Source organism: Chrysoperla carnea, chromosome 4 (genome assembly GCF_905475395.1).
Source record: "Chrysoperla carnea chromosome 4, inChrCarn1.1, whole genome shotgun sequence".
NCBI classification, from domain to species: Eukaryota; Metazoa; Arthropoda; class Insecta; order Neuroptera; family Chrysopidae; genus Chrysoperla; species Chrysoperla carnea.
The window spans coordinates 2,054,186-2,069,763 of record NC_058340.1 but is presented as its reverse complement, the minus strand read 5'-3'; the positions used below and the strand labels follow the sequence as shown (position 1 = coordinate 2,069,763).

Here is a 15,578-nt window from a genome sequence, read left to right as displayed (position 1 = left end):
AGAAAAGTGTTTATCAATGGCAATGTATGCTGATGGGATTAAATACTACGGAATGCTAAAAAATGAACATTTAATTTTTAATTTATAAACATAAGGTGTAAATTAAAGATAATTTTTTGTTCAAATCTTAAAATTGAATGGACTGCATTTACAACTGATACTCTGATACTGGATACAATGACATTTGTTTATTTATAGTTTGTATATAAATTATTTTATTAATTTATACAAATTGTGAAATTTCATTAGATATATCGTCCAAATTAACCTATTTATATTATTTCAAAATACTAAATCTATGATGCAGCTTATGCAATTTTAATGTCACTATATTTTTTTTGTCAATTTTTATTGTATTGCTAAATTGAATACTGATGCAAAAACTGATTTAATTAAGTCATTAAATGTAAGCTATTCCGTTCGTTGAACTTTTAATTCAATTTTTATACCATGTATATATGAAATATACATAATATATTAAGTTTAGTCCCAAGTTTGTAACGCTTAAAAATAATGATGCTAGGAAAAAAATTTTGTCATAGGTGTTCATAAAATCACCTAATTAATCCATTTCCGGTTGTCCGTCCATCCGTCCATCTGTGGACACGATAACTCAAAAACGAAAAAAGCCTCAGCGTACTCAGGACGTAAAAAGTGAGGTCAAGTTCGTAAATGAGCATCATAGGTCAATTGGGTCTTGGGTCCGTAGGACTTATCGCTCATTGGACATTAAATAAAATATTATACTTATATTATTATGATGATGATGATGATGATGATTATTATTATTTGTGAATGCGTGGAATGAGTCAGTTTATAAGATAACTAAGTAATTCCAATTTTCATACAACTATTTATAAGTTGGAGTTACGCCTAATTGTTATATTGACCCGTAACATTCACACATACTTATTTACTTACTACGCTTTTTATTTCAATAACATAATAATAATAATACATTAACATTAAATACAGTATAGTTTAAATAAATTGGCTCTTATGTAATTAGATTAACTTCTTTCATTGAGCTTACTTAATACATTGAGCTTACTAGTATTTTGTGGGTATATAAAACAAGTAACATATTTATATAAAAAACTGTTCGATTTTATTGTTTAAAGCTTACTTAAATAAGTTAAAAACAAAACTTTGTGCGATCATACCCAGGGAGTGGAAGCCATACCCAGGGAGTGGAAGCCTAACACAAATACGATCCATTAAATGACACATTACGGCGCTCGTACGCCAAAACTATTGAATTTATGAAAAAAATGGTTCAGTCATAAATTATATGAAATTTTTTCTCGTTTAATTTTGTATAGATAGTTTCCTCTTAAAATGACTCGGAAAGAAGATATCGCCAAAAAACTGCTTTTCGACGCCATTTATACGAGGTAGCAAAGCAGAAAGTCGAAAAGAGCACCTCAAACTCTATAAAATTACCCATTTTCAAAAATCCCGAAAAACTTTCCAGGTAACCCCTTTTTTTGCACAAAGCAGGTCCGTGCGCAAAGGAGGGGGTTTGACCCCCAAAACCCCTCCCTTTGAATGATTTCACATAAAATTTGAACTAACAATATAGTCCTGTGAATGCACCCATTTATGAGACGCATTTCCACTGACAAATCAGATATCCATGCATTTTCTGAATCGGTACATTATTTGGCTTTGCCTTTGAATCGAGTACTCTATACAGAAAACGTGAATCTTGGCAAGGATATCGAACTACCTGAAGCCTATTTTGATTGAAAGAACTAGAAACAATGGAGCAAAATTTTCAAAACCATGTGCGCTTTCGCTGCGATGTATACTCAATGTCACAAAAAATGCTCGTTTTAAAACATTCTAAGTGTTACTATTATAACATAACATATGATGCGTACGCTTAGAATGTTTTAACTGTGGCACTTTTTCTGACAGTGAGTGTATGTGCGGAAACCAAGGTTCGCGTCATAACAGACTCAACGCTCGAATATACAGACTGATTCAGTTTAAGATTATATCTCGAATTTTGAACCATCGCAATACTTTATCAAATTTAGCTTGTCGCTCTCTATAAAATGCAAAATTTTAATGATGGACTCTTGCTCGACTTATTGAACTAGAGTATTAAATTTTACATGATGATTCCCGTGACATTCGACTGTCTACTAATTGCTTCGAGTTCTGTCAGTTTTACAATTTTGCGTCGTCTTAAAACATACCTTAGATCGACAATATCTAAAGATAGGCTAAACGGTTTAGTCCTCGCTCAATATACATTGCGGTGTAGAGGTCGATGCATACAGAGTTTTGGAAACAAATTTTTGTGTACCTCAGAGAATAAACTCATTGAAAAACAGTGACTGAATATCACATTTTAACCTAGTTAAAGCATTTCTTGTTTTTATTGACTTTATTACCTAATATGGCGAACAAAAGTTTGAACCCCTCCCTTTGATAATACCTGTGCACGGGCCTGGACCCAAAAGATTATTTATCTTGATAAAGTATTTATCAAGCTTTGAATAAAATCTTCTACAAAATAATGTGATGTATACTTATTTAAAGTTCAACTTTGTTATTTAATTTGACGATCAGTCGTACAAAGTAAAATTGTAAAAAATCATGGAATGATAGAACTTCCTGATTCAAATAAGAGAGTCTCACATGAATTAGTTGATTGAAGCGGATGTATTTATTTAAGTGAGACATTTTATGATATTTGTAAGCATTTTTGTAAATATAAATTAGATAATAATTTTGTTAATTGACTTAAATTACAATAAAATAATGATCATAATAATATAGATACAAGCATAATAAGTACACACACACACACACACACACACACTTTTTTGTGTGTTTCAAACCTACACACACACTCACGCACGCACACCGTCAAACATAGTTTCACACACATTTTTTTGTTCAAAAAAAAATTTATAATATTATGTGAGTCATAAATCTCCGCATATTTAGTTTGTGTGTTTGTAAATTTTATTATCAAGGCATAGTTGAAATTCTTTCATAATATATTTATTAAACGATGAAACATTTTAATAAGACGTTTATAGTTTATGCGCTATAATCAATAAATTTATTTTGTTCAACAAATCAAATCAAATGGTTTATAAAAACAAGTGAAAACAAACAATTGACTGAGTTAATTGTTAAAATACCATGCATAGTCAGTGTTTCTTTATCACATTACACATACATACATGTGACACATACATAACTGATAATCAAGTATAGTACATATTATAAAATTTCCGCCTAATTGGCGCCCTCACGGGTAAACAGTGATGTTTACGAAAAAATTAATTTTTGATAAGGAACATTTTTTACATTTAAACTTTCGTTCTATCTTTAACGGTTTACAAGATGGGTTCTACGGACCAAAAGGGTCCTAAGACCCAATCGATCTATGATGCTCATTTACGAACTTGACCTCACTTTTTACGTCCTGAGTTCGCTGTAAAAATTTCACCTCGATATCTTTTTTCGTTTTTGAGTTATCGTGTCGGACGGACGGACAACCGGAAATGGACTAATTAGGTGATTCTATGAACACCTATACCAAAATTTTTTTCGTAGCATGAATATTTTTAGGCGTTACAAACTTTGGACTAAATTTAATATACTATGTATATTTCATATATACATGGTATAAATTCTTGTTATTTTTGGAGTCGGTGTTAGCCAAGTGTATGCAGCAAACTGTTCTGTCGAGAGTTGTTTCCTTGGCTGACACCGACTCCAAAAATAACAATTTTAACTACATTATATTATCGTTATTTTTTACTTTTTAGTGCATATTAATTTGTTTTGCAAAAGTTTTTCTTTTGATGTCGGTTTTGTTTTTGTTAAAAGTTGGTATGTAAACAATTCACTTTGACTAAATAAAGATTTATTTGTAATTCATAAAATTATTATTATAAAAACAAAATTTAGAGCTGCATACAAATTTACTATACATCGCATGAACTATTTCTATAAAAATATATTTTGGTGACTATTTTATACCCCCCACGATAATTTGTATGACGTCAAATTAAACAAATAAACAAGTTGTAAAATATGTATTGTTTTGGCGGGAACAGCCTTGTTTTTTTTTCATTACAGTTTGTTATGAAAATTTTCGTTAAAAACACATATTTTAAAGTAGTTATTCACCTACACTGTAAAAAATGGGAATCTGGAGTCAAACAACTGCGGGGTTTGACCGGCTTATTTGTGTAAACCCTATTTCGTTTGATTCAAAATCAAGTTTTTTGTGCTAAGAAATTCAATTTTCTTAGACTTAGGTAATGATATAATTAAGTAGAAATTTTCTGTGATTTGCTACAACAATAAGTCGTATTGTAGAAAACAAATACTTTCTTGGACCAAGAAACTCATATCACTGCATCAAATGGCGAAGCTTTTTACGCCAAAGATGAAATATTTACCAAAAATAAATATTTATAAATATTAGGTAAAAAAAAAATAAATAAATAAATTACACGTAATTCCATTTAAATCATTTTCTTCTTTAAATAGATATCACTTAGTTCTCTCAAACATTTGGATTTCTTGGCGTAAGAAACTGATTCTTGAATCAGGAATAGTTTTTAAAGCGAAAAGGCGTTCAATCTAATCGTATAGAGCGTTTGTCTGTATCCAAACTCATGATGTACTTGAATCAAACGATTTATATTTGGTATGATGCACTTTTTTAACAGTGTAGAGATTGGACGGAATTAAGCACATAAATGATAACTAGCGAAAAACTAACATCACAGCTGAAAAGAATGACCTAAAATTAGTGGGTTTCAAAAAAAATTCCAATAAGATCGGATCAAACTTGCCTGTGTTATTAAGAAAATCGAATTTTGAACTTGATGACGTCATCAAAATTCAAAATATTTAATTTTGCTCTATTACATCGAAATTTTATCCAATTTTGACAAACCAAGTATGTAATCCTACTAAATTTAGGCCATATTTTTCAAATTTATGATAAAAAATAACCTAGCTCTATTAGATTTCAAGAATGTAGAGGTCTGGTCCCGGAATTAAGCACATAAGTGATAACTAGCGAAAAACTGACATCACAGCTGAAAAGAATGACCCAAAATTAGTGGGTTTCAAAAAAAATTCCAATAAGATCAGATCAAAATTGCCTGTGTTATTAAGAAAATCGAATTTTGAACTTGATGACGTCATCAAAATTCAAAATATTTAATTTTGCTCTATTACATCGAAATTTTATCCAATTTTGATAAACAAAGTATGTAATCCTACTAAATTTGGGCCATATTTTTCAAATTTATGATCAAAATTAACCTAGCTCTATTAGGTTTCAAGAATGTGGAGGCCTGGTCCCGGAATTAAGCACATAAGTGATAACTAGCGAAAAACTGACATCACAGCTGAAAAGAATGACCCAAAATTAGTGGGTTTCAAAAAATTCCAATAAGATCGGATCAAAATTGCCTGTTTTATTAAAAAAATCTAATTTTTGAACTTGATGACGTCATCAAAATTCAAACTATTTAATTTTGCTCTATAACATCGAAATTTTATCCCATTTTGACAAACCAAGTATGTAATTCTACTAAATTTAGGCCATTCTTTTCAAATTTGTGCTCAAAATTAACCTAGCTCTATTAGGTTTAAGAATGTGGAGGTCTCTTCCCGGAAATAAGCACATAAGTGATAACTAGCGAAAAACTGACATCACAGCTGAAAAGAATGACCTAAAATTAGTGGGTTTCAAAAAAAATTCCAATAAGATCGGATCAAAATTGCCTGTGTTATTTAAAAAAATGTAATTTTTGAACTTGATGACGTCATCAAAATTCAAAATATTTAATTTTGCTCTATTACATCGAAATTTTATCCAATTTTGACAAACCAAGTATGTAATCCTACTAAATTTAGGCCATATTTTTCAAATTTATGATCAAAAATAACCTAGCTCTATTAGATTTCAAGAATGTAGAGGTCTGGTCCCGGAATTAAGCACATAAGTGATAACTAGCGAAAAACTGACATCACAGCTGAAAAGAATGACCCAAAATTAGTGGGTTTCAAAAAAAATTCCAATAAGATCGGATCAAAATTGCCTGTGTTATTAAGAAAATCGAATTTTGAACTTGATGACGTCATCAAAATTCAAACTATTTAATTTTGCTCTATAACATCGAAATTTTATCCAATTTTGACAAACCAAGTATGTAATCCTACTAAATTTAGGCCATATTTTTCAAATTTATGATCAAAAATAACCTAGCTCTATTAGATTTCAAGAATGTAGAGGTCTGGTCCCGGAATTAAGCACATAAGTGATAACTAGCGAAAAACTGACATCACAGCTGAAAAGAATGACCCAAAATTAGTGGGTTTCAAAAAAAATTCCAATAAGATCGGATCAAAATTGTCTGTTTTATTAAAAAAATCGAATTTTTGAACTTGATGACGTCATCAAAATTCAAAATATTTAATTTTGCTCTATTACATCGAAATTTTATCCAATTTTGATAAACCAAGTATGTAATCCTACTAAATTTGGGCCATATTTTTCAAATTTATGATAAAAAATAACCTAGCTCTATTAGATTTCAAGAATGTGGAAGTCAGGTCCCGGAATTAAATACCTCATTTTTTGCTTACACAAATAAAATTTAGAATTAGCTTCAAGTAAATAAAACATTGTAAGTGCACCCATTTAAATATGTCACCTTGTAGCACAAACACAAACATTTGCATACATTCTAATAATATACACATCAAATATTTTGTCGGTTAATCTAAAAACATATTTTTGTATACATTGTAGTGTAGTGTATACTATTTTTCGTATATTTTTGTCGGTTTAGTACATGAATCTAATAATAAAATAGTTCTATTAATAGTTTGTTTTAGTTATGTAAATATCGGTCAATCGTTTTATTAACATTTAAAATTATTATTATTTATGTTTTATTTTTATTTGATTTTATTTATTATTTATGAATTAAGAAGCGCATGGCGTCAATTTGTAGCGCCAAAAAAAAAATTATTTTGTTACATGGCTTGACGTGGGTAGGTAGATATATATGTTTAGTCATTTTGTTTTTTAAATTAACACATACTAAACGTTGCTAATTTTATTTGAAATTATTCATCATTTTTAAAAACGTATATTGATTCATTAATTTCGTAGATATTTTCATCACAAAAAAATTATTAATTCATTAATAAGGTATTCTACTATGCTTGTATAAGTATTTCAAAATGCTGATTTTCCTAATAAAAACCCACAAAAAAGTATATTTCAGCACGTAAATAAACACACTTTCTTGCCATAAAATTAAATTAAATTTGAAAACTTTTTTATTTTCGCAAAAACGCTGTCAGCCATTTTGGTGACGTAATATTGGTAAAAACAACAGTCGTGTATGTAATTATCAATGCATAGTATAAAACAAAGTCGCTTTCTCTGTCCCTATGTCCCTATGTCCCTTTGTATGCTTAAATCTTTGAAACTACGCAACGGATTTTGATGCGGTTTAATAGATAGAGTAATTCAAGAGGAAGGTTTTTATGTATAATACATCCATATTATAGTAGAGTAAGGGGTTGAAATAGGGGTTGAAAGGGATATGCTTCAAAAACTAAAAAAGTTGTGCATCGATTAAGCTCAAATATTGACACGATATACAACCAGCTTCAAAGATCTATTGTTTTTATCTACTTTTAACCTTCGAAGGGTAGAAAGGTGTAGCGAGAAAGTGGGAAGGAATTATCGAATATTTACAAATATACCTAAGTGGGGTATCAAATAAAAGAGCATGACGTGTACATTACAAAACTGTTATCCCACGCAAGGAAATGTGGAGGGAGGGGTGCAAGTGGGGATGTTGCCCAGCAAAGCGGATAGTTCACAGCTAGTTATATGAATAAAGTTGATGATAATATAACCTACAATTACTATGAAAGAAATCAACAAAGTAGTAATTAATGCATATTTATTTTGCCTATATGATGTCACATCATGGCGATTCGTGGTTTAGGTCAAGTGATATCATAAAAGTAATAACATAGAAATATAGAGAGAGGCCTCAAAAAAGTACGCGTATAGCTGTCTTCGTCTGTCTTATATTACCTCTACGAAATACACAGGCATGCACGTGTTTATACAATAATTCAAAATATTAATATTCTGAAATATTAATAGTCCCGTATTTATAGTTTCGGTCTCTTTATTATCGGTCAATAATTCACTTATTGCATTTCCCATGCTTTTAAGCCTCTATAACTTCTTTGAGTGATATATAGATAAAAAATTACAGACTTTTAAATATAATAAAACAATAATGTGCTTTTATGACTCAAAATCAAAATATTTAAGTATATTTCTACATAAATTTTAACTTTTTTCTAATTTCATAATTTATTTTTCACTACCAAAAGTATCCTATTGTATATTCGATGTTGTTTAAGGATGTATGAGCATGGTAGTGGGGGCACAAATTTAAAAATAGATATTTTCAATTTTGATGATAAATTTATATTATTACTTGACGATATAAGACGAAAAGTAAGAATAAAATTTTTCGATATCTGGCTTAATTTTCAAAATATCGAAAATTGAAAATTTTGTTTAATTATTTAGCTTTCGATATTTCGAAAACCAAGACACTTATCGAAAAATTTTATTCTTATTTTTCGTCTACATTCATGAAGTTATAACAAAATTCATCATCAAAGTTGAAAAAAGGATAAAAATAATTTCAACCCTTAATCTACCCTGCTCTTACATCCCTTATATGGACGGTGACACTTAGTTTTTTTCTTTTCTAATTCATTGCTAATATGTTTACTTTCTATTAAAAAGTTTTTTTAAAATTTGTTTTCATTCATTCCAAATGAAAATTATCAAAAACTTCCAAAATATGTCGTTTTTTGAGATTGCTCCATAAGAGCCAATGTATTTTATATCGATTTTTAATGACTTTTTTCTTAAAAATTTGCACGGTTACCTAAGCTGAAATTTTAACCACATATTCTTTGAGTAAAAGACTACCTACAAACAAATTTTGAGCCTTTAAATCAAACATTGTTGTCATGCTCATACATCCTTAACAAATAAATATAGATTGTAAATAAAGATTTGGGTGGTCTCTGTTATAGAGGTGGTCATTATTATTATTATTATTATTAACTTCAAATATGTAATTTGATTCTATTTCATTATAATAAACATCTCAAACACATACAAATGATTACAACAACAACTAAACCCCACATGTTTAAATAATCATTTGTTTGGTGTTTTTTTCAAAAAGTGATAAGACTTTAGATGTAGGTATATTTATTTCGATAAATTTGCCAGTTAACAAATGTAAACATTATTACAGACTGTATAATGCAGAAAAAGTTACACGACCAATTTAATCTTCACAGGTCTTAAAATGATAAGAATAAACTTATATGTTTATGGTTACGATTTTTTTTTATGTTTATTCTTAATCAAATCTTGTGTGTTTATGAAATTCTAGTTTGTTTATTCTTTAAAATTTTTTCTTACAAGTTTCAAAATAAATCTTTAATGTTTCTTTCTGAGAAATTAAATCTTCTATTCTAATCATAAAAACAATTTGTTATTATGAAATTGATATTGAATTTTTAATTTTAAAATATTTTTGATTAGAGATTTTAAGGGGTTATATCCAGTTGCAAGCGCAAAAAAACACGTTTTTTTGTGAATTTTTTTCGGAAAGGAAATTCATTTTAAATAAATATAGGACATTTCTTTAATTTTAAGGTTCCGTTGTCCGATTTAAAAAATTTGATAAGGTACTGTTCCTGTGGGCGATCTCCTAGAGGTCCTAAAAAAAAAACGTGTCCGGCGGGGAGCACCACATGTCTGGTTTGAATTATCCTAAATGAAAAATCCAAAAAATTTCTTTTTTCTATAGAAAAATACAGGTTAATTAATCGAAAGAATCGAAGCGACTTCCAAAAAAAAAAAAAAGTTCTGCAAAAAAACTTTAAGTGGTCTAAAATATCAAAATAATTTTCAGAAATCTTTCGATTAATACCTGGCCAAAGATCTAACATGATTGTGTAAGAATTCGAAAACGATCCGTCCAGCCGTTTCGGAGAAATCTTGCTCTCCGACTTTGAAAACGCTGTTTGGAGAAAAACGCGATAATCAAAAGACTTAAGAACGTATACAGACGTTCTTACATATATGCGTATCGTCGTGAATATTTCTAGTATCAACTTGAAATTTTTAGAGAATATACTTAAATATATTCCGGAAACACAAATCGATTTTTTGAAATTTCTAACTGGATATAGACCTGTAAGGACGTTGCCAAAAAATGAGTGTATGCAAATATTTGATGTACATACATAAAATTTGGCCATTTTTCAAAAAAAATTTGAGCATTTTCGTTTGCTCTATAATTTTTCCATATTTGACGTTAATTTCCCTAATACAATTTTTTTAAACATTTTCTATTGAAACTGAATTAGTTCAAGAAATTGAATATAATAAAGATATATATAATCGAAGTTATTTCGCGTAAACCAAAGTCAGGAAGAAGAAAGTGATTCTATAGACATTATTTAAATAAAAAGTTAATTATTTATTTTTGAAAAATTATATTCAAGTTTATAATTTATATTTGAAATTATATTTAATTTAATAAAACTTCTATAAAAATTAAATAATATTTGAAAATTAGATTGTTAATTTCAATAATTACTCCTTTAGGAACTGATTAATAGAATATTAGGATTAGGATACTAAAAAAAGTAATAATAATAACTCTTTCACAAAGCAAAATAGTCTAGTCTATTTATTTTGAGCACAATGTTAAATTTTAGTAACCGAGATACAGCAAACCAATACATTTTACGATTTTGCTCGCAGTTTGGAAACAATTTTAAAACTTCTAGCACAGTTTTACGAGATGCTCAAACAAATTTGTGAAGAAAAAAACCTCCATCCATAACTAAGATCTCACTAATAGTATAAAATATCAACTAGAAGCAATTTTATAACATAAAAAATTGAAAAAATAATTAATATAGTGTTTCAAAATGTTTCCCAACTGATTTTTCGACCGATATTTCGCATGTTATCGATCAATTAAGCGCGCAATATCTGCACATATTCAGGCAACTATTAAAGAAAATTTTAAGCACAGAAACGTTTATAAAAAAGCACGCGTATATGAGCTATTGGAATTTAAAGAAACATGGCTTTTGGTCGATAAAAGCGATTTTTGCCCAAACTTTTCAATATTTTTCAAATTTGCAAAAACGATCTTCTTGGGCATATTAAGGACAAACTTTTCACTAAAGGTCGTTTAAAAATATATTTTTTTCAAAGAGATATGGGCGATTAAAAAAATGCAATTTTTAACAGTTTTTTTCCAATAAATTTTTTATTTTATAATTTTTTGACATCTAACTGTGCTAGATCGATTCGAAAATAAAAGTTACGCATTTTTTGTTCGAAACTTTTTTTTATACAAAGCTTATTTTTTAAAAAAACCTAAAAAAACTGTTTTCGGGAAACTTTGGCAGCCATTTTGAATGTCATCCCGTAATTTAAAAGTGTAAAAAAATAGTGCTTTGAATTCTACGGAAAATTTATGACTTTTTACATGTATTGGTTTGCTGTATCTTGACTATGGTTCGAAAAATTTAGATTGACCAGTCTAAAAAGGACGACATATCAAACCGTGCCTAAGGCGGCATCAATCCTAAATCCGGCAGTGCTTATATATAGTGTTAAGAAGGAATCTTGTAAACTTTGGAAAATAATTGACAAATAAAAAGTTACTTACCACTTACAGGTGTTATCAAAATGAGCAATAAACATAAAACAGCTACAAGAACTGAATGACACTGATATGTTGACGAAGAAGATGAAGGTAATGTTGTCGAAGAATGTCTTTTCGTAAACTTTCTACTTGGATAAATTTTCACAAAACTATTGTCAAAATAATTTAAACAATGATATCGCTTAATAGCAACGAATACTTTTAAATATTGTTGGATAGCTGCTGACGATGAAAACAATATCCACCAGATGTTCTTGAAAAAGTAGCTGCTGCTTCTAGATGTGACGACCGCATACATTGCGTCGATGTACACAAAATTGTCCTCGAAGTCTCACACGTTTGCACCTTAACTAATAAAATAGCCCGATTCACACAAAATATCTATTTTAAAATTGATATCTTCTAATCGTTGTGGAAGAATAGTTCAAATCTAACATGGGTTTGAATTCTGGTGGTAACCAACAATAATGACAACATGAGACAACCCTATGGGCTGCGCAAAACATCATCCCTGATCACTTCTATTCTCACTTGATTGTCTATCTCACAATTTACTCCAATAGTTTAACATTGATAATGGGTACCACCCCAATGTTTAGGCACAACAAAAATTTTTATTTTTTATTTATTCAATGCCAAAATAACCAACTAATCGAAATTCTTTAAGGTCAACTGAAATTCCATTCAAATATATTCATTAATTTTAATCGTTAATAAATCTTCAAATCGAATCATGAATTAATAAAAAAGAAATTTTATTAAAGAAAAAAAAAACCACAGTTGATTTATGAAATAAAATAAATCTAAATCAATAAAATTGATTTAGGTTTTTTTAAAAATCGCCACAGCTATTTACACGCTAGCATCTTTTTACACAAAAAAACCTTGTAAATGTCTACTGATTACAAAAACAAACAAAAAATCATTAATATTTTATAAGAATTATATTTTATGATAATTTCCTGTTTTTTTTTTTTTAATGTAAACAAATGTTTTGTATCATTAAATTAAAAAATACTTATTTTCCCGGTTTATTTCGAAAAATTTATAAATTTTTTAAAATTAAAAACATGAAATTAATTATTTTTGGTATAATTTTTTTAGTATAATTTACCAAAAGGATTTCGCATTTTCTTTAAATTAAATAAAAATTATACAAAATGACGTAAAATTAATTCCGATAACCAGTTTAATTTAAAAGCATAGTTAGCTTTGAAAAATACCGATTTCAAGAAGACAATTGCATGATACTTAATTATGTGATATTTCTAGGATAGTTCTCAACGAGAGTGGAGTGTAGTGTCTCCTTAGTTAAAATTTACCTGATTTTCCGGGTTTTTTTTTCAAAATAACAAGAATAATAATATAATTTTAACATTAGGCTTGACCAACCAAAGTGACGATTCGAGATTTGATTTAGAATGCAAAGTTCTTAATTTCTAATAATCAAAAACTTTTTCAGGAGTAATTTAAAAAACAAAAAATTTATTAATAATCCTATAAAATCTTTGTTAATAAATCTAAAATATAATAAAAAGTGAAAAAAATTCATTTTCCAAGAATACAACCACTTAACGCAACATTTCACGATCTTTATTGTTTATTCAGGAATAATTTTTTTATATTATACATTTTTTTATTAAAATGAGAAAGAAGAAATCCTATTGATTCTATTTCTTATATAATAATTTTTTTTTATTCCCTGTAGTTAATGCTAAAAAATAATGCATTTCCGGATTCATATTTACAGGATGTTCCAGCTGGTACTATTAATTTATTATTGAAATAATATAATTTAGTATAAATTGATAGTAAAAATAATAAAATTAATTATTTGTAAAAAGTTTCTCGTATAAATTTTCATCTGATATTAATAATTAATATTTCTTGAAAAATTTAGTTATTTATCTGTAAGTTTGCATTTAAGAAAAAAGCTTACCATAAAATCAACAATTTTAATGTGTAAATAATCATGTTAACGTGTAAATAGTCACATTTTTTTAGAAAACATTTTTCTGTTTTTAACGAACACCAAAGTAACTAGAACTACAGTTTTACAAGTAGTTATTAAAAAAATTACATTTAAAAAGAAAAAATAGTTTGAAAAATATGTACCTCGGCTCAAATCATAATAATTATTTAAAGAATTTAAAAAAAAAAAAAAAAAAAAGAACAAAAATTATGTTAAAAAAAATTAAACACAAAAAATTTCACTGAATTCACTTTATTTTTAAATAAAATTTTCACAGAATGCACTGTGTTGTTATTTTACCCGCCAATTTTGTCTTTTTTTCAGCACTTTTGTGTGCAGCATCGAAGGAAGTGTTGTGTTGACATGCAACCGCGAAAACAAAATTTTGCCTCAAACACTCAAAATCAATGGTTGTAGTATGAGTAAAAAGTGTATATATAGAATAAAATACTACAATGAAATTATGTAATAAAAGAAAAAAAAAAATAAACGAGTAACACGCGGAATGAATAATTGTATTTTGTCAACAAAAGATATGGAAGTCTTCTTCAGAGAGATTTTTGCTGCTGTTATTTAAACATTTTATTATTGTTATTAATATTGAATTGACGACAAATATTAAAAAAAATAAAAATAAAAACTGTTGTATGGTTAATGTAATAATAAATAATTAAATAAATAAATAAATATAATAATAATATAAGTTGGTTGGTTTATCGGCCTCTGTACTCTGTACACGGCGGGATCACGATCAAGACTGACTTGACTGTTGAGAGTGTTGAGCCGGCTACATTCTACAATGTGGAGGCACATTGAGCAACCAAAAGCAAGTTATATGGTACCCACAATGAATATTATAGTATATATTATATTATATAGGTACAACTAAACTAACTAACTATACGATAAAATACTCTTCTCACAAGTTGAATTGTCTCAGTTTTTTAAAGATCACGGTGTACATACTACATACTACATCTACATACACCGGCGATGATCACGACGACGAATGTACATACACCTAGTGAATGTCTCTCTCTGTATATGAGTATTTTGTTGCAACAAACGGATGATTGTTTCTACAACTGCCTTTATTCATTTTCTGATAGAAAGTTCTTATTTTCATACTGAAAACCGCAAAGGTAGCACTGGACTGGTGAACGTTCTTAAACGAGCTGGCAGAACAAATGAATTTAAGCCGGTTACAAGTATCAATAGACATCCGGGAGCTTCATTAGCGTACTGCAAGTTGCTACTCAAACAAGATATCTTAGGTTAAGTTAGATTAGAGTGGATGTCCTGGGGTGGGACACACTAAGACCACAGGGTCCGTTGTGATACCGAAAAAGGGTTGGCCCATTCCCGGCCACTACTCCATGAACCATTTGGAGCTGTTTAAGAACAGCAGGAGTGCTTTGACGTAGACGGACTTTAGGTCATAAAGGTCGTCAAAGAGAGGCTGGCTCAAGTAAGTCCTTCTCCTCATGGCAAGAGCTGGACAGTGGCAGAGAAGATGAGACAGTGTCTCCTCCTCCTCACCACTGTGACAGCTCCTGCAGTAGTCGTGATACATTGTCAGGCCCAGGCCATCAGCATGCCCGCAACCAGTGTCCTGTAATAGCTGAAACAATTTTGCTGACAGAGGCCTTTGGACGGGATATAAAGAGGATATCTTAAAAAAGACCACCCTTAGATGGAGGGAGAAACGTATTTGGGGTGCTACAAGACAGATATGATCTGAGTACAATCGCAGTCGTTCCGAATATCTTATACCACTTCCAAGGGACTCTATTAGC

At 29.1% G+C, this 15,578-nt stretch overlaps 1 protein-coding gene across 1 annotated transcript in view; it reads right to left on the bottom strand.

Moving 5' to 3' along the window:
* The window catches only part of LOC123297691 (follistatin), a 73,522-nt gene extending 61,414 nt beyond the window's left edge, over positions 1–12,108 (bottom strand). The window contains exon 1 of the mRNA XM_044879444.1: positions 11,814–12,108. Coding sequence (XP_044735379.1) covers positions 11,814–12,108 — 295 coding nt within the window. The remainder of the gene's footprint in view (positions 1–11,813) is intronic.
* Positions 12,109–15,578: the final 3,470 nt, after the last annotated feature.